This window comes from Myxocyprinus asiaticus, chromosome 23, assembly GCF_019703515.2.
Source record: "Myxocyprinus asiaticus isolate MX2 ecotype Aquarium Trade chromosome 23, UBuf_Myxa_2, whole genome shotgun sequence".
NCBI classification, from domain to species: domain Eukaryota; kingdom Metazoa; phylum Chordata; class Actinopteri; order Cypriniformes; family Catostomidae; genus Myxocyprinus; species Myxocyprinus asiaticus.
In genome coordinates, this window is record NC_059366.1 from 43,708,009 (window position 1) to 43,727,935 (window position 19,927).

At 36.2% G+C, this 19,927-nt stretch overlaps 1 protein-coding gene across 4 annotated transcripts in view; it reads right to left on the reverse strand.

Annotated features, from left to right (window-relative positions):
• The window catches only part of itga9 (integrin, alpha 9), a 144,182-nt gene that overhangs the window by 103,734 nt on the left and 20,521 nt on the right, over positions 1-19,927 (reverse strand). For all 4 annotated transcript variants that reach the window (XR_007892693.1, XR_007892692.1, XM_051651112.1 and 1 more), the window contains 3 exons: positions 16,985-17,091; positions 7,771-7,894; positions 2,678-2,745 (listed from right to left, as the gene is read on the reverse strand). Coding sequence is in view for 2 of the 4 variants with exons in the window: in XM_051651112.1 (XP_051507072.1) it covers positions 2,678-2,745; positions 7,771-7,894; positions 16,985-17,091 (299 nt within the window). In the remaining 2 variants the exon portion in view is untranslated. The remainder of the gene's footprint in view (positions 1-2,677; positions 2,746-7,770; positions 7,895-16,984; positions 17,092-19,927) is intronic.

Below are 19,927 nucleotides of genomic sequence, written 5' to 3' on the forward strand. Positions count from 1 at the left end.
CTGTGGAAGGCTTTGTTTGGAAATTTTTTAATAAAGCATTATATTGTTACATATTGTTTTGTTTTCTTTCCTAAGATGGAAATAAATGCATTTCGACAGGAAAAGAAGTATATTTAAAGTCAAATTTCAGCACTTTCAAAATCTGCAATTAATCGCGATCAAGTACGAAAAATTATGTGATTAATTGCGACTGACAGCACTATTTATAATGCTTTCTAGGTAGGGAGCTCACTAGGTTTTGAAACAGAGCTTTTGTCTCTTCTTACCTTATACTTAAAGCATCTGCCAAATCACGTAATACATTTTTGTCTGTTTGTTCTACTTGTCTCACAGACATTATGTGAATTCCTCTGCCATTTCTTGAAATACAGATTCTGATGAATAAATTATAATCCCCTAGTAACAAGAACATCCAGGGAGTTTAAGTTTCCAACCATATATTGTTCTTCTTTAAAGGTGAAATGTATAATTTCTGTGCCACTAGCGTCACCAAATGGAGCTGAAAAGAAATAATTTTCAAACTGGTTTCATAAAGTATCTCCCATTGATTGAATTAAACAGATATGGTGCGTTCAAGTCATGTCTGAATTACCGTAATTACAAGATTCTGACTTGTAAAAACCATTCATGTTCAAGTTCAGGAACCAATATAGCAGCGGCCTTAACAATTAAAGATAGTTAACGATATTTTTGTTACATTTGCCATTTGATTACCTGAAGTGCTTTTTTTAATCTTAAAAATTTTGAAAGAACAAATAGAGATTAATTAATGAATTAATATAGTAATTAAAGGGGTACCTGGGTAGCTTAGCAAGTATTGACGCTGACTACAACCCCTGGAGTCGCGAGTTCGAATCCCAGGGCATGCTGAGTGACTCCAGTCAGGTCTCCTAAGCAGCCATATTGGCCCGGTTGCTAGGGAGGGTAGAGTCACATGGGGTAACCTCCCATGTGGTTCACTCTCGGTGGGGCGCGCGGTGAGTTGTTGCTGCGGAGAATTGCGTGAAGCCTCCACACATGCTACGTCTCCGTGGTAATGCGCTCAACTAGCCACGTGATAAGATGCGCGGATTGATGGTCTCAGGCGTGGAGGCAACTGAGATTCGTCCTCTGCCACCTGGATTGAGGCGAGTCACTATGCCACCACGAGGACTTAGAGCGCATTGGGAATTGAGCATGCCAAATTGGGGAGAAAAATAAATAAAAAAATTAAAAAATAGTGATTAAATATTATGCTGTCATCTACAACAATGCCGTTTTGCAATATGAGCATTGTCATAGAAACCAATGATTTCTCAGTTTGAGAACGCAAATTGCTCTGTGTTGAATCTCTCGATTGTAATCTAGTACTACAGTAATTCTGACAGGATGTCAGCAATATTCCCGCCCCAGACTCACACCACTGAGCCAATGTTGCTCTGTCAGTTTGGACAGAATGCTCAAACAAACAGAGCAATGTTCTGATAGCACGACAGAGGCACAGTGTTTACATATTGGGGGAAATCAACCTACAAATGCCTTACTTACAGTTGTCTTGGCATATTACGCTGGCACAGGAGAAAGTATTTTAAAATCGAAAAATTACACACTTCACCTTTAACACACACAAAGTGAAAAGAGTTAGATGGTGATCTAATGATAAAAATGAATTTGTTATTGGGAATAACATCAGCCTGTGCTACGATGTCTTTTCCAAAAACTTCTTAAACAGTGGCTGGCCGAAGCTTTGACTGCATATAAATGCTTTGGTTGGCTGCACTTTATACTAAATACACTGAAAGGGTCAAAGGGCTAATATGAAAGGCATGTGGACAAACAACTTTCAGCTTTCATGTTGTGCAAATGTGTATATTGCACACAAACAGTTTGACTTCTATTCAAATTTTTGCAGAGATCTGTTGAACAGTGGCTGTGGACATAAACCAATAGGCCACTATAACTAATGAAACGTTCCACTTAAAGGAATAGTTCACCACAAATCGCAATTCTGTCATAATTCATGTAATATATAATTACATGACTTCCTTCTTCTTGGAACACAAAAGACATTGAGCTGCTCTTTTCCATACAATGAAAGCATTTAGTGTGCAGGGGCTGTCTATCTCAAAAAATAAACCTTATAAGTAGTCCACATGGCATCAGAAGACTTGGAATGTAATGCACAATTCATATGGATTACTTTTATGATGCTTTTTTTGGACTTTGATAGCCACTTGTCACAATTGACTTTTAAAAAACAAAAAACGTTTGGACATGCAAATAAATTTCTCATTTTGTGTTCCAAGGAAGAAAGAACAGCATATGATACGAGAGTGAGCAAATTATGACGGAATTGTGATTTTTTGGTGAACTACCCCTTTAAAGACCCCATAAAATGGTTAGACAAGCACATTTTTCTCTCCTGTGTTTACGTACTTCCTATAGTAACAGGAAGTTGTGGAGGGACCTATTAAAAAACAGTTTTTTGGAAATGAAAGTCTCTAGAAAGAAAGACTGTATATCCTTTAAGAGTAGCATATGTACAGTATGGCCTTAAAGCTAACAGACATGAACTAACAGCCACAAAACTCCAATTTTGATTTCATAGTGTCTTATCAATATGTAATCAAAGCACATATGTAACATCCAAGAGCACCACACATGTAAAAACACATAACAAGCTCATAGTTCTACTGACCTCAGTGAAAACGCCTGCGATCCCAGCTTGGCATGAGCCATGTTCTTCCCCATAGGTCTTCTTATGGTCTGTAAGAGTGAGGAGGGGGAGAGAGAGACACACACAGAGAGAGAGAATAAACCCAACAGACCACAAATGATTTCGCTGTGAGACTGAGCCAGCATTTACTGGAGTTCATCCGACATTCCATGTGGAGCTAGTCAAAATCCCAACTCCATCATAAAGGAATCTGGGGACCGCGAGACCAACTGCGAATGACCGAGCAGTGCGTTCAACAAAAGCTCACACTCAGGAGAGTTTGGAGAGGGAGGATTGCTGTGCTCTCTGGTTACAGAAAATATTAGGCTTGGATGAGGCTGAGCCCGCTTGGCCCGGAACAAACTAGACCGGAGTCGGGAAAGAAAATCGGAAGGAAATGTATGGCTGCCATTGGCTGGTTGAATAACTTGTAAGCTGAAAAGAGAGACAAATTCTGGTCATGAATTCATGGTTTAATCAATATCTTCAGAAGCGATATGATAGGTGTGGGTGAGAAACAGATCAATATTTACGTCCTTCTTTACTATAAATTCTCCTCCCAGACCAGTAGGTGGCGATATGCATGAAGAATGTGAATTGCCCAAAACAAAAGAAGGTGAAAGTGAAGATGGTAAGATTGATGCTAAAAAAGGACTTAAACATTGACCTGTTTCTCACCCACACCTATCATATTGCTTCTGAAGATATAGATTTAACCACTGGATTCTTACTTTTATGCATTCACGTGCATTGTGAGGACCAACAGAGCTGCAATATTTTTCTAAAATGTTTTGTTTGTGTTCAGCAGAAGAAAGAAAGTCATACACATTTTGGATGGCATTAGGGTGAGTAAATGATGAGAGTATTTTAATTTTGGGTGAACTATCCCTTTAAAGTAGGGCTGCAATGGTACACAAAATGCACGGTTCGGTAGGTACCTCTGTTTTGGGGTCACGGTTCGGTACGGATTCGGTACAGCATGGAAAACAAAGAATCAAAAATACAAATTGCATTTTGCTTTTTATTTAGTACCGCCCTGAAGAAGCTATTTGACATAACGGATACTCAGATTCCATATATGCCACAAGACAAAATAGTACCTGAATTTACACAAATGATCCCGTTCCCTTGGTTCTTAATATGATGTGTTGCTTTCTCGAAGATCAGTGACTGTTTGAGTAATTATTGAGTCCCTGCTTTCCCCTGAGCAGTGAAGCTGCCCACTTTTCTTAAGAAAAATCCCCAAACTTCTGTACATTCTTTGGTTTCCCTGTATATTCTGCACATTTGAGTTCTTCCCAGCTGTGGCTATATGATATTGACATCCAGCTTTTGACAATGATGGACTCGTACACAACTATTACAAAGGTGCAAACATTCATTGATGCTCAAGAAGGCAACACAAGAAGAACCAAGGGGATGCAAACTTTTGAACAGGATAATTTGTGTATATTAGAGTACATTTTGTGTTATGTAGCTTTTGAAGGGCAGTACTTCATAAAAAATATGATCTTTTATATCTTATATTTCTATACATTCTGAAAGGGGTGTGAAAACTTATAAAACAAAAGGGGTATCCAAACTTCTGCACTTAAATGTATATATAGTTTGTGAAAATGTATATTTTATTTTATATTAGTTTTTGATGATTTAACCACATTTAAGCTTTTTTTAGTGCACAAATTCCATGTAGCTTATTCTATCCATATGATGTCATATTGCATGTGTAATTATGAAATGACTTGTCCTGTCAGGTACACATTTTAACACAAAATTCACAACACTGTAACCTACACTGTAAAAAATGTCTGTAATTTTAACAGTAAAAGACCGAAAATGCTACAGAAAAAATTTTATTAACAAATATTAACTGTACAATATACAGTAAATTTTTTTTTATATATTTTAAAAGACAATACAGTAGTTTTTACAATAAAATGTTGTTTTATTTAGATGTAAAAAGTATGATTTTCCTGTATAATTAATGGTAAAAATTTACATTATGTTTAACAAGAGAGTACATGTACTTTTTACAGTAAATTATTGTTAACAAGTAAAAAACAATAAATGGGCATTCCCACAGTTCCCTGAATGACCCATCATATTTCATGATATTTTATGGGAATAGTTGTTTCTTCTTATTTTTAATATCAGTTATGTACATTGGGGTGTTCTGTATGTAGCTATTTGATGTAATTTAGTTTATTGCATTATTTTAATTTCACATGTGTTACCCTGATGGTGTTTAGTGTTTGTGTGAGTGACACTGAGCACTGTCTCTACATGTTTATTGCTCATTACTCCTGTTCTGTAAAGTTGTTTACAATTTTACTGTATTTTTTACATAATTATTCTGGCAACCACAGCTGGGTTTTTTGTTGAAAACACATTTTTATTTGGGCATTTGTACTTGCACTGAATGACAGGATGACAAGGAGAGGGAGTGCCAAGCGAATGATGTGAATAAAAGTCTCGTCAAATCAATGTGCAACGCAACGAAATTGCTTCTCTTCCCAGAGACAGTAGCAATGAGAAGACAATGAGGAAGGACAATGAGGAGATTTAATTTAAGAAGAAAAAAATCAGTGAGCTTACCAGCTGAAACTGGGACTTAATTAAATGTTTGTCGGGACACCGGGACACACCTCTTAAAACCGGGATGTCTGGTCACCCTACTGTAGTTTACTGGGAAACCGTAATGCTCCCAAACAACAGATTTAAGAGATGGCGGTGGGTCCTCAATCTCTGGCTTATTTAAGTTCAACATATTTATATTTTGTTTAGTTTCATCACAGTTGGGAAAAATAGCGAGCTAGCTAGTATAATTCACATGCATTTATCTGATCCGCAGTTTCTAGTGTACCGTCTGGCGCTCTGTTCTGTTAAGTTTTGATGTCCCATGTTGCTCCGCAATCTTTTTTCATTTGAGTTCTAAGCAGTTTGTGTTGTTTGTTATATATTGTTTTAATAATGGTTTCATGCATGCTATGATATGTAATCATTCGTGTACATACTTTAAAGTCAACGTGAAATAAACCTTTTTAACCTTTAAAGTCCGGACCAAATTTTTTTTCTCTTTGTTTATCGTTTTTGACTGAGAAATATGCCACATTGTGGAAGTAAAATGGGTTGTGAATGCTGTTTAATGTTCATTTTAAAAAGCTAAACATGGCAACTCTCACTTACTAAACATGGCATATATTTCAATGCCATGTTTTTTGGACATGTACCATGGTAATACCATGAAGTACCCTGGAATGCCACGTAAATACCATGGTTAATTAATATGCTAATCATTCAGTATATGGATGATTAGTGCTCTGGTTTTACTCATTAAGGGATCCACTAAAGTCATCCTTGCGGTCTAAATGTTTCTCTTCAAGTATTGTTTGGTCAATTATGGCTTGATGTACATTGTGACATTCAGTACTGTGCAAAAGTCTTAGGCACATGATGTTTCACAAAAAACATTTGTCTTAAGATGTTTATTTATATCTTCAGCTTTAGAGTGTCAATAGAAAATAAAATTTTTAGACTTCCAAACATTCCTTTTGCATATAGAATAGAACAGAAGAACAGGGAGCCTTGCAACAGATGGCATGGCAATTGCAGAAACAATTGAGACAGCCTAAATAGATTGTGGCAAATTCAAGTTTTTGAAGACATTCTCACTGTGCAACATTTTTCACAAGTGCCTAAAACTTTTGCACAGTACTGTATATTTCTTCCGCATAACGTAAAATGTGTCCTCCAAACTCGCAGGTGCTGCACCCTGCCAGGACAGCTCATATTTCTCTCCACTAGAGACTGGAAGTGTGTTGCTGCTTTCGGCTCTGGTGGTGCCAGGCCTTTGATTCCAGACAACATCAGTCTGAGGCTTTGGAGGATGATCAGGGCTCCATTAATTATGGTGAAGCCTGTTGAGAACGTGTGCCACAATAAACAGTGTTATTTTCCAATGTTGTTATGGTGATTCAAGGCTTGGACCGATGCCATCAACACTGTGGCCTGCTTCAGTCGAATTTTTGAAATCTGATTTTCTAATGATGCTGACATTTAGTGTGACCAGAACTACTCATAAAATTGCTGATGAAACATACATTTTAACATACACCCAAAAAGATTCTACATGCAACGCAAAATACCATCAAAGATCTTGATACCTGAACTGTCAGTAACACCTAATTCTATTTTGCAAATGGTTGTTGGGCTCTGCGATTTCTGTGATGCGCAAAACGCAGACGGAATCACGGAATCCAGTCATAAAAATAGAATTAACTATAAAATGCAGAATGTCATGACATTTGACATATTTGGGATACAAATTAATGTTTCAATTAAAAATGTAATTAAAACTGCATTCTAACGTCATTTTTACATTTCAAAAGGCTGCGATTAAAATAAATAAATGTATAATCTACATGTTCTGTGCGCTTCAAAATGAATGTGTGAAGCCGGCCTCTCAAACACTGCAAACACCGCATTATCATCATCCTGCACGCTCTGTGTGTTGATGACAGAGAACAGAACGCTCATTCACTTTGAAGCACGAGGAACATACAGACTATATATGCATTAAAATCGCAGCCTTTTGCGGTTTAATAATAACACGGGGACAAGTAGCGAACTGATTATCCGTAGGTGAAACAACTATCATCAAAAACACACCGAAACTGAAATGGCTTCACTCAGTTTTCCACCGAAATAAAAGCTTGATTTAACTGGACATGTGAAAAAAAAAAAAAAAAAAAAGACAGAAATATATTACTACTGTAATGTATTATTCACTATAATAATAATAATAATAATAATAATATATTATAGAAATATCTCACATCTATGATGTTCTGTTTTGAGGCACTTTATTTGACAAAAATACATCCTATGTTGTGTTTTGGGCTGTGTTGTGTGGATCTGTTTAAATCACTTAATTTAATTTAATTAAAACAAACAAACAAAACAATGCTGTATAATGTAAAAAAATTACACATAATATATAGGGATCTATTGTTGGCATTTACTAGAGGCTAGATGGGCCATCGGCATGATGGACGGTTATAGAAAGTGAGTTGTACCTTCATAACATGGGATAAGGGGCTGTGACTTGCCCTGCAGAGTGGCTGGGATGATGGAGCAGTAGCCATGGGGGAGTATATACTCTGATTCATAGTATACATTCTTCCAACGGTGAGCACAGGCCTGCAGACAATAAAAGAGAAGGATGATGGCTGAGATGCATGTGGCATATAATGTCTCTGTAATTCCTGCTCTAGATTCAGTCTCTTAACTAACTTCATGAGGTGCATACATGCTGGACACTTTATATTTGTCTATAAAACTAATTTCAAGCATTTAAGCATAAGCCTTTAGATCATAAAGTCTTTAAGATCATGTCTGTGTCAAACTCTTGATTGGTAGTACATCTATACAAAAATTAAAAAAAGGTAACTGCACCAAGAAACAAACAGGATACACACAAACAGATAGAGTGAAGAGTAAAAAGACAGACTCCCTTCTTCTCTTTATCCCAAAACCAAATTCACTTCTGAGACATAAACATGAGTCAGCGCCAAGTCTGGCCACTGCTGTGAATCTAATCTGTTCGGGAAGTGGGGGCTGGTGGTTTTAGAGAGCTGAGCATCTTCATTCAAACATCTCAGATCTCAGCAACAATTTACACTTCCTGAAAAGAAAGCAACTGTTTGCAAGATAGTGGTAAAGTTCTAAGTAAGCTTAGGTTTTTCGCTTTGGTTCTGTGTAAATGAAATGCTGCATCAGTATGGAAGCCTTGGAGTGCCAATTAAAAAAAGAATGAAGAAATAAATGATCGATATATTAATTTGAAAACAAAAACATGAATAAACCAATTTATAAACAGACAAATAAATAGACACATTTAAATTAGTTTATTTAGTTAATGTTTAAAAATATAATTATATTTAACAATTAAATTGTGCATAAATAAATCATGTATTTACTTCATGTTTAAAATGCAATTAATTGTAACAACAGCGGCGGTGATAACTGACCATTAAATTCTGATACGCTTTGCGTCCGTTTCTTATCTGCAGGCTTCAAAGAGCATGTAAACTACACATACCTCTATCAATAACCGTCCAATGACAGGCTGTCTTACATCTACTTCGAGTGGCATGTGGGAGAGGGGGTGTCTTAAAACGAAGTCGAATTTTATTGGTCGCTCCCGCAAGTCCAGTGGCATTTTTAAACTCGATTGTCGAATGGAAAAAGACAAGCAATTGACAAATGGAAAAAGCTTTAATTGCATTTTAAACATGAATTAAATACTTGATTTTTAATGCACGATCTGCGTTAAATATAATTAAAAAAAATTAATTTAAAAGTTTCTACTTTTTTCTACTTTTTTGTCCATTTATAAACTGGTTTATTTATTCACTTTTTTTTTTTTTCAAATTAATAAATTGATCATTTATTTCTTCATTCTTTTTTAATTGGCACTCTACGGTTTCTATTCATCAGAGCCACTTTGTCGTTGATATGACAGTCTTGTTTTCATTCGGATGAATGCGATAATGTAATACCATATTTGTGGTATGAAGTGGCAAAAGATAAGTAGCACTTGCTTTAAGACTACAAGGGAAGCACGGCTTTCCATAAAATCTCATAAGAAATGTGGCAATGATGAGTTTAATATATGTACATTTGGTTGACTGATAGTGGATTTTGCCAATACCAATAACTAAGCTGGTGGAAAGGGCCGATATCCGATTAATAGTTTTTTAAATATTTTGTTGAATGCTACAAAATTGTCTTAGTATTGCCTTACTGTGACAGGCACAGACATAGAGGTAACACAAGCCCAAAATTAATAAAATCCCAGATGCAGTTTACTGTGCAACCAAAATCTCAATAATGATCAGAAAAAATAAGATTTGGTGCAAAACAACAAGCCCGAAATACACTGGGGACTTTTTATTTTGGAACATCTGTGCTCCCAGCTCATATAAACTCATAAGAGAAACAAAATATACCTTCTTACAATAATCTCTACAATGTATTAATGTATAAACACTATAAAGTAAACTTTGTCACTGGCTAATAAATACTGTATGAGCAGTGATTTATCAACAGTAGATCATTTATCAATAATAGATCAATAATAATAATAAAAACTATCGACAACTAATTGCATAGATTTTTGCCAACAACCGATCATTCAAAAAAGCAACTATCGTGTCAATACATTGGTAAAACCGATAGCCTCATGAGTGCTTTTTGCATTGGAAAAAGCATCTGATTGTCAATTGGACATTGGCTTTCAATCAATGTATATCTGTCCCACCTGGAAGCCCAGCTTCTCTAGATGATGATAGAGCATGTGCATATGATGAACAGTGATATAAGTGATTGACAGCGTATGAAATGTAAAAACACAGCTGTCAAGTGCAGAGTGTCCTGCGGCTCGGAGATACACGCACAGTTATTTGCAATCTGACATAACATGTTTATTTCAGCTTTCATAATATATATATATATATATATATATATATATATATATATATATATATTCATTATATTTTGCCTATTTTGTTGCATGTTTCAGCTTAGTTAATTCGTCAAGAAATTTTGATTAGTAGTTCGAGCAGCTTTTGGGAGCAATATTGCAGACAGCAAATACAATAGTCTGTGCTTCCCCACTTTTGATAAGCACCAGTTGTCACTGGTATAAATGGTAAAACAGATGTACTGTAAGAAAGAAAATACAATCACAATTAAGTACGTAAATAAAAGCAAAGAAGATGATGCAAGAAATCCAATCGGTTGGATTTTAATGCCAATCATTCAAATGATGTAAGCCAATCATTCATGTCCATAGCACAAACGGTGCTGGATGAGTTACACATCAAAGTTTAAGTATGAGCAACAGTAATATAAATGCTTGCCTTAGCAAGCGCCACTAATAACAACAAAAGAAACAAAGCCACTGAAACAGACTTCCGAAACAGAATTTATTTAGTCATTATCCCAGCAGAGCAACATGGAAAATATCAAGCAGATCCCTCCCACGACAATCCAAAACACCTGTTTTCCTCATTAATACTGTCCTGTAATTATACTCCGTAAACTGTCCTTCCCCTCTTTTATCTCAAGTCAAATCCCTCGTCTCAGAGAGTAAATAGTGGGTCGAGGAGCTCACAGTTCAGCTTTCTGTTTCTTTCTACATTTCCTTGCTAGAAACAGCATAACAGCTCTTTCACGGGCCATTGAGATGAACGACCGAGTTAAAGACATTACAGGCACATAGATTCATACAAACACTCACACATGATGTCAGATGACTATCTGGCAGTGTGTTGTGTTACGAAACACTGTGAGTCTGTTTTTCTGAGTCAAAGCTCAAAAAGTCTGTTCTACTGTACTGGCGGCATTACCACAATCATCTAAACCTAAAACGATCTGCATTTGATAACCATCTCAGCTGAGATGTTCGATAAAACAGCCTTGCTAAACACAACAAAACGAATATCTATCAAATGAAACCTCCACCCACTTCTCTGGCAGCCAGTGCTGGGAAACACACAGGACAGACTTTATGAAATACGTAATGCTTAACTAAATAAAGAATATCTCTGAGACGCGTGTCTTTTCCTGACAGTCAACATGGAGTCCTGGCCTAATCATGATCCTGTGCATGCTGAGAGCTGATTGGCTGAGTGAAGGCCGTCACATCTGCCAAACAGCCCTCTGACATGCCTTTCATGTAAATGTGACTCCGTTCCAATAAAGCCATTTGTTGCGGTGGGGCTCACATGAGGTTTATGCACGCACACACATTGTAAACACGTGTATGTATACCTATAAAAAACTCTTTTTAAAAAACGTTCAGGCTGTGGATTAAAGATATTTTCGATTCACTCATATATTACTGTAAATGTATTTGACTCAGTACATTTAACATCTCTGTTACATGAAAAGAGCTTGAAGCGGTTTGACCATGTCACCAGCTGTGCAATAGTCAATAAGGCATAAGCCATGTTTGAAGACTTGGTCAATTAGACCATAGAGCGCAACAGTGCCCGACCACCTTTTCAAACCAACCAGCTCTGAGGAGAATTACAACAATACAAACTTCGATTTGAAGCAAAAAAATACTTGACAATCGGACAATAAGAAAAGATTGGTGGATCTTTCTCTTCAGGATTCACAGGCAGTGTATTCTATTATTAATAATTTTTTTAATTTTTTTATTATTAAATTGAAATAACGCAGACTGATGGCTTCAGCAGAAGCATACACCATCGATCACAACCTCATACTGTAGCTCACCGTCAGTCTGTCTTTAAAGGTTTATAAGTTATTGTTAAAAATAAAAAATTTTGTTTGCGCTCTTCATACAGTCAACCCTCTACAGACACATCGGAAAATTAATCGCCATTGGCTAGTAAATTTTTGTTTTTACTCACCAGATTTTTGACAACATGTAGAGCTATCATGATTATGAAATTTGGCTGATGATTAATTATCAAACAAATAATTGCAATTATGACAATTAATTGTCTGTTTTAGGACTTTCACGATTAATTGTCATATAAATTGTCATATTTCTTAAGGTGTGCTTTCTTCTGCATGTGTGTTTCATACAGTCATTTTTACACATTTAACTTGAAATATATAAATCAAATAATAAAATATGGATATGTAATTTCCCTTTAAGGCTTTAAAAACGTATGCATGACATGAAAAATAATGTCTTAAGTATCAAAATATTTCTAAATACTTAAGATATGTCTCTCTTTTTGGTCAACATTATTTTTGGTCCATTTTACATTTACACTGTCTTTTGAACTCATATTTTATATTATATATATATATATATATATATATATATATATATATATATATATATATATATAAATGTGTTATATGTATTTTATTACATTTATATTTTATTATATCATGCAAGAGTAAGATATTCCTGTCCTAATTTCTTCATTTTCACACATTATTTTAATGCTCTGATTAAACCCACAAGCCCTTATTTGTCATGAAGCAAAACCTTTGAGATTTCGTTTCATCATTTCATCACTCTACAGAAATAGAGCAAGCGTGCGTCTCCTCTGCATCACTGCTTGTATGAACCAGGAATATTTGCCATTACACGATCATTGAAAATTAAACCGGAGCGCTTTGCGTTCACTGTTGTCACTGTTTGAAATTTCATTCAAATTAAAAAAAAAAAAAATTATAATATTCACAAAGTTGGAACCTAATGAAAACAGAATTAATAATTAAATTATAAAAATAGTAATTTATGTGCTACTATATCAAAACTACTACCAAAAAAACAAACAAAACAAAAACATTTTTACCAAACCCTTGCATAGATTTGTTAAAGATTTGTATTTGTTAAATTCTTTCATATTTACAGTGTTTTCTGAAGTTAAAATATGTCACAATATATGATTGCGCCTTTCAAATATGTATGTATTTACACATTTATTACACTTACACACTACATTACTACAGTTTGTAACATGTTTGTTTATATGCACTTGTGCGATTTACATTGAGTTTACATTGATATTAACAAGTGCTAAATTGGTACTGTCTCTTTAAGAGATCATCTCTGCAAGCAGTTTACGGTTGAATGAGTGCAGCGCACATTAACGAAATGAATTTGCACAGTGGTTTTTCACTCATCCGTGCAATGTATGATTCGAAAGAATATTTCTTTTATCTTTTTGATCACCAACTGACTGTAAATAATAGAAAGGATTTTAAAAGAGACATGAAAAGTAAAAGGGGTGCCTGAGTCTCGTCTTTAGACACAACATACACGGAATGAAGCAAAATGAAACTTTTACTTGTATGATGTGTATGACTTGCTTGCACAAATATGTATTGTACACGTTCTTAAATTCAAATCTACAAGCTCTCGAGTTTTGCAACACTTTTACCTTCTAACAGACATCAAACAGGTGCGTTACTGGTCTGTATCCATGATTTATAATGGAGAATGTTGTGAAAACAGTCTGGGGAAAAGTTTATCCAAAGCCAGAGTTGACGTTGTTCAATGCAATGTCAATGCCATGGACAGATCTGGACGCACTGCAGCCAAATAAGGTCAATTTCCTTCAGGATGCGCACTCATGAGACACAACAAGCTGTAAAAGATGAAACTGAATCCAGCTTCTTAATCGCCAGCTTCTTATTCATTAAAAGGACTGTGACGCTTAAGTTCTTCTTCGCCACTGCACAACTCAATCTCTGGCTAGTAAAATCTGATTATTTACTCACCAGTTGCTAATAAAAATGTTTAGTCGCATAGCGCAAAATTTGGTCGCATATGCGAGCGATTTACTCGCTATGTAGAGGGCTGACAGTACACACCAGAGATAACACGTTGAATTGAATTCTAAATTACAGCTGCGAAATTACAGCATATTACTTGGCAGTAGAATTGCAACTATTATTAATAAATGTAAACGTTGGTGTCTTTTATCATATTTTATCATTCGTTAATCTTTGTTTTACCAGATTAGTCCCTTAAGATTACAACCTCTCTTTGAGAGCATTCAACATTACAACAAGAAACACAATAAACATCCAACAAGAGACAAATTAAAAAATCTTACATGTTTTGTGACTATATATGAAAACACACACGTTGGCCAAAATTTCCATTTAAAACCTCACATACTTTCACTTACACCCTAAAACCATTAAGCACTAGAGAATGTAATTTCCAGCCTCAAGAAAATCACATGGCTGTGGCAACATTTTTGCAAAATGATATTACGTGGTTCATTAGACGAATCACGGCGGTTCTGAGGTGAAATGTCCACTGTTTGATGCTACAAGCAAGTACAATTTTCTCCCAAACAGATGAGGTTTTAGATTAATGCTCTATCGAGTTTGAAATCAACAAAACTGACATCCCTACCATGAACCTTAAACCTAACCATAACCTATAATGTCATAAAAAGCAAATGTGAGATGAAAAACGCAATTGCTGAAGCAAACACGTCATACTGCGGTGCTTCTGTGACACTTTCGGCTCACGTGTCAACTCGCGTGCTCTTTAGGACTCGTACACCAGTCCCTTTTCATCGCAAATGCAACGCTCTATCAGTTGAGCTACTGAGCAATTTGATCACAGCTGAACAAGCTTGTTAATGTAATGGGCTATGTAATGCAAATCATAAAATGTGGTTTAACCTACTCCAACCATTATGTAACCCTGTTACAATATTATTTGCCATCACAATTCTCACAAATGCCAACATTACTAGCATCTTCTGCATAGATATTCCCAACCATCATAACTAAAACTATAACATGTCATGTCTGCCTAATCACCATACTTCAGTCCATTTGTCTTAAAGATGTCACCAGATAATTCTGCAAGTGTCCTTGCCTCCTCCAGACCACCCTGATCCAGTCTTCCTGCAAGATGTCCATCATAAACCACCGGAGGCTCTGTGAGAAGATCAGGACCTCATCACTCACTGCAGGATTCTGCAGTAAAGACATAACGAGGGCTTTGCCCTTGAGTCGGACCACCACGACACAACCTGAGTTATAACAAACCCAGAAATCCCCTGCTTCTCAGCCATTGAGAGAAAAACTTGAGATTGGTGCTAAAGTGTTGTTTGACTTGTTTGTCCAGTTAAAGCGTCTATTCCACGGCTCCAGTTTGTCATCATGAGAGAACAGCCCCACTTCAAAAAGGCCTTGCTTTCTCTTGATGTGCCAAACAGCTGGAGTTGAACAACACGGTCTTCGAGAAAGATATTTGTAACAATGATGGCTTCAGTTTCTCCCCATGTTTTATGAGTCGATGTGGTTTGAATTAAACAACTGCTGAGAAGATTAAAACTTCAGTCAGTAGAGGTAGTTAAGAAACAAAAATTGTGGAACAAGGGTTGAAATAACATATCCTTGAGATTGTTTTTATTACACAAGTCCACTGAACTCTAAGGAGACCCCCATTGGTGAAACACATCCATTTACCAGTGGAAATTTTACAAACAACTTCACTCAATACTGCCACGACTTAAATCACTACACAAACATCTGGACAATGTTGACCATAATTACCTGCTGAATGAGTCTTTTATCTTCACATTTCATGTAAAGAATGTTTTGAACATGTTTCCTCTCTAGTCTGCATTCCCAATGTAAACACTGCCTACATGTTCTATGTAAGAATGGAATAATAAGCAATAAGCCAACCAAAAGAGGTTGTGCATTACAGTGATTTTACCATGGTAAAGGGGTGTTATTAGGCAAAGTTTAATGCAAAGCCTTTGCCTTTTACTAAACAATGGCAACAGCAAAAGACACCAGTTGATGCACGTAGAATCAGCAGACCAATGAAGACAATGGAAATCAAATATATACTTAGAGCTAGATGAGCTGGATCAATGATGAGCATCAAAATCACACTTCAGATATGCCAATTTCATATCTAAGAACAAAGTTATATCAGAAGAAAACATTCATGTTGATTATACTTTTATATTCTCATATAGACTATATTTTCATGTTTCCTCATTCATCGAATGTGCAATACATTTTTACATTTATTCATATAAATACTGTGTACTAACGAGAAGCAATGTAGAAAGTTTCCAGCAACAAGCAATTAGTCTGTCCACAGTGAATGTGAATATGCTGCATGACGTCACAAAATAACAGACAATCAGAAGATATTTTATGTTTAATGTGAAGAAGAATTTTGACCAATGAGATTTCAAAGTGGGAGGGGCTATACAAAGTGACATGGCATAAAGAGAAACAAAGCAATTAACAGAATGTCCTGTCGCTCTTTGCATGTTGCAGCGTGACTCAAATTAGCAAAAAACTCAAATTTACTGTACATGGAAGAGATGGCTTTCATCACTTTATCACACCTGGTTTAAACATGCCATAATAGTCGTAAAAACAATTCTTCCACCAAGTAACACAAACAGGTGTGTGTGTGTGTGTGTGAGTTGGAACAATCCTCTTTATCATTTGACCAGAGCAATTTTGACCCTCAGTTGAAGGTTGAAAGCAATACAAAATTTTTTTTTTACATTTATGAATTTGTCAGATGCTTTTATCCAAAGCCACTTACAGTGCATTCAATGTATATGCCGATTATTATAATCGATATGTGTGTTCCCTGGTAACTGAACCAGTGATCTTGGCGTTGCTAGTGCCATGCTCTACTAGTTGAGCTAGAAGAACCCATACACAGTTTGTAAGCAACACCAACAGAATTGACATTGCCATTTTGTTTTTTTGTTTTGTGATGAAGCTTACCAGAATTTTGCCATTGGGTTTGTCCTGTCGTGCCAGACTGACCCCCATCCACTCATTGTTCCTGTCACCTTGACAGGTTTTCCCGCAAGACTCTCTCTGCATATTTCCTAGAGTAAGAAAAAAGAACATTACTGTAGCCAACAGACAAACATCTCTGTCTGTAAAGAGAAATAAATACAATAAAAAAAAAAACACTCTGACTGAGATCAAACAACCTAAAAAGAAATGGTTTCAGACAGTCAATGTTAGAGACAGTCTAATGTGCAGGAATATAGACCATACTCATGTGTCGTTCGGTTACAGACAGAACAAAAGTGTTTTGTATAAGTTAAATGAGTCTTGTGTATCAAATGTGAATATATGACAGTTTAGAACTCCAGAATATACTTGTGCCCCTACTTGAAGAATCATTCATTCTATACATTCTATTTTTGGAAAAATTAAGAGGAAGAAGGAACCCTTAAATATTCTTTCAGAGAGATAAGATGTGAGTAAACACACAATCTATGTTAACCAAATCAGCAGCACAAAGGTAGGAATATCCTTCTAAACACTGTTTAATGCACCTTTGTTGCCTGAAATGACCATTAATGCCATGCAGAGCAAATGTAGACTGTTTAAGCAGGATGATCTGCATGCTATACTACCTAAAAATATCAAAAGGTACTATCGTATAACCATAGTTCCAAAGCAGCTTCACAGAAAATCAGCTGTAATGTCTGTTATGTCATAAAAACATGAATAACAAAATACTGCTAGAAACATAAACAATTTGATAAAAAAAGAGCTGATTTTCTATTGCTTGGTATTATTTAAAATTTCACAACTTGGGCCCGCTGTCCCCATATGAGGACACATTTTTAAGAATTTTTTTTTTTTTTTGCATGTTCATTAGGTGCTACTAGTTACAAATCAAGCATGCACACAGCAGTCACACTCGGGTCTCAGGAGGTTAGTAAAAATAATCCATTATGTGATGTTTGAAGAAACATAGAAAAATTGAGGTACTGTAAATTCACTTCCAAGCAGAACATTTTTATTGGCCGTCATTTCCAATCAAGCTGTAATTTGGTCAGATTACGCAAAAAGTAAATATATATATTTTTAATGGTATTGTAAAATGTTATTTAATTGTGTGTCCTGTAGTGCACAAATAAAATAAAATAAAAATATCGAGAGTGTGAAAAAACGGCGCTTAAAGTGACCGAAGACGAAGAAACACTGATTGATAGGGGGCCTGGGTAGCTCAGCGAGTATTGACGCTGACTACCACCCCTGGAGTCGTGAGTTGTGACTCCAGCCAGGTCTCCTAAGCAACCAAATTGGCCCTGTTGCTAGGGAGGGTAGAGTCACATGGGGTAACCTCCTCATGGTCGCTATTAGTGGTTCTTGCTCTCAATGGGGTGCGTGGTAAGTTGTGCGTGGATCGTGGAGAGTAGCATGAGCCTCCACATGCTGGGAGTCTCCGCGGTGTCATGCACAACGAGCCACGTGATAAAATGCACGGACTGACGGTCTCAGAAGTGGAGGCAACTGAGACTTGTCCTCTGCCATCCGGATTGAGGTGAGTAACCACGCCACCACGAGGACCTACTAAGTAGTGGGAATTGGGCTTTCCAAATTGGGAGAAAAGGGGATAAAAAAAAAAAAAAGAAACACTGATTCATTTTCATTAAACTTATCTCAAGGGTATGTACATTGTATGTACATTACCAAGAGCTCACAGTGGTGATCATGAAGATATGGGTAGTTATCACCCTTTAGAAACAAGAATATTATATTTTTGAGATGTTACATGCTCTATTTAGCTTCTTCTTCTTTTTTTTTTCATGAATCTGTTGAAAAGAGATAATTTATGAGTAAGGCATGCTATCCGAGTTGGGAGTTTATCCAAACATAAGGGTCAGCTTTAATGTTTATGTATGAGCATTCAACGACTGCGGCCCCTGCTCTGAGGGGCAGGTGGTGATTGTCCACAGGTGACAGACAGAGCGATGGCTCCCGGGACAGCGGCTGTTTTCTTTGGCTCTGGTTATTTTCTCTTCTTTCTCTTTAGCAGACTGACAGCATCAGTGCAGAGACTCACAGACTTGGAATTCCCGATTGAACTCTGATGCCTGTTCAACTCCCACCCAGCTTCAGTATGACTGATTGAAGCAATGCAAAACCACAAAACTTCACATCAGCCCTAAGCTGTAAGAAAGTGTGTGTCTGAAGCTCTGTTTCAAAATCAGCCTTGCTTTCTATGGCCTACATGTGGTCTAAGGCAGCATCTTTACATCACTGAACCTCTCAAGTGACTTATCTGAAACACTCATCATAGGCTACAAATCAACTCAGCTAACAACGCCATTCTCTAAAACGCATAACAATACATAGCAAACACAAATATTAGGTAAAATTATGTAATATAAATTAGATTGGACAATTTTATTGACATTTTTCACTATTGACATACAATATACAGTATAAATAATCGAATATAGTGTATATAGTCAAGACTTCTTTAAACAACCACCATTTTGGATGAATATTTTCACTGAGCTTCTCACAATACATTCTGCAATTGTTTCATTGTGAAGGATACATGTGTCTTAGAAGGCAGCAAAATGTTGCCGACTATGTTTTGTTAATTACACGCTTATGATGCCTTAAAAGGTCTGTCTAGGTAAAGAAATCTAGCAAAATAGGAACATCTTTATATCGGCCATAATACAAGAAGTCTTCCTTTCTGCCAAAATACGAGACATCTTCTTTTCGGCCTAAATACAGGACGTCTTCATTTCGGCCAAAATATGGTATGTCTTTGGGAAGTCTTAATTTCAAGTCAAAATACAGGATGTCTTTCTTTCAACCAAAATCAAATCAAAATCAATCAAATCACTTTTATTGTCACACAACCATATACACAAGTGCAATAGTGTGTGAAATTCTTGGGTGCAG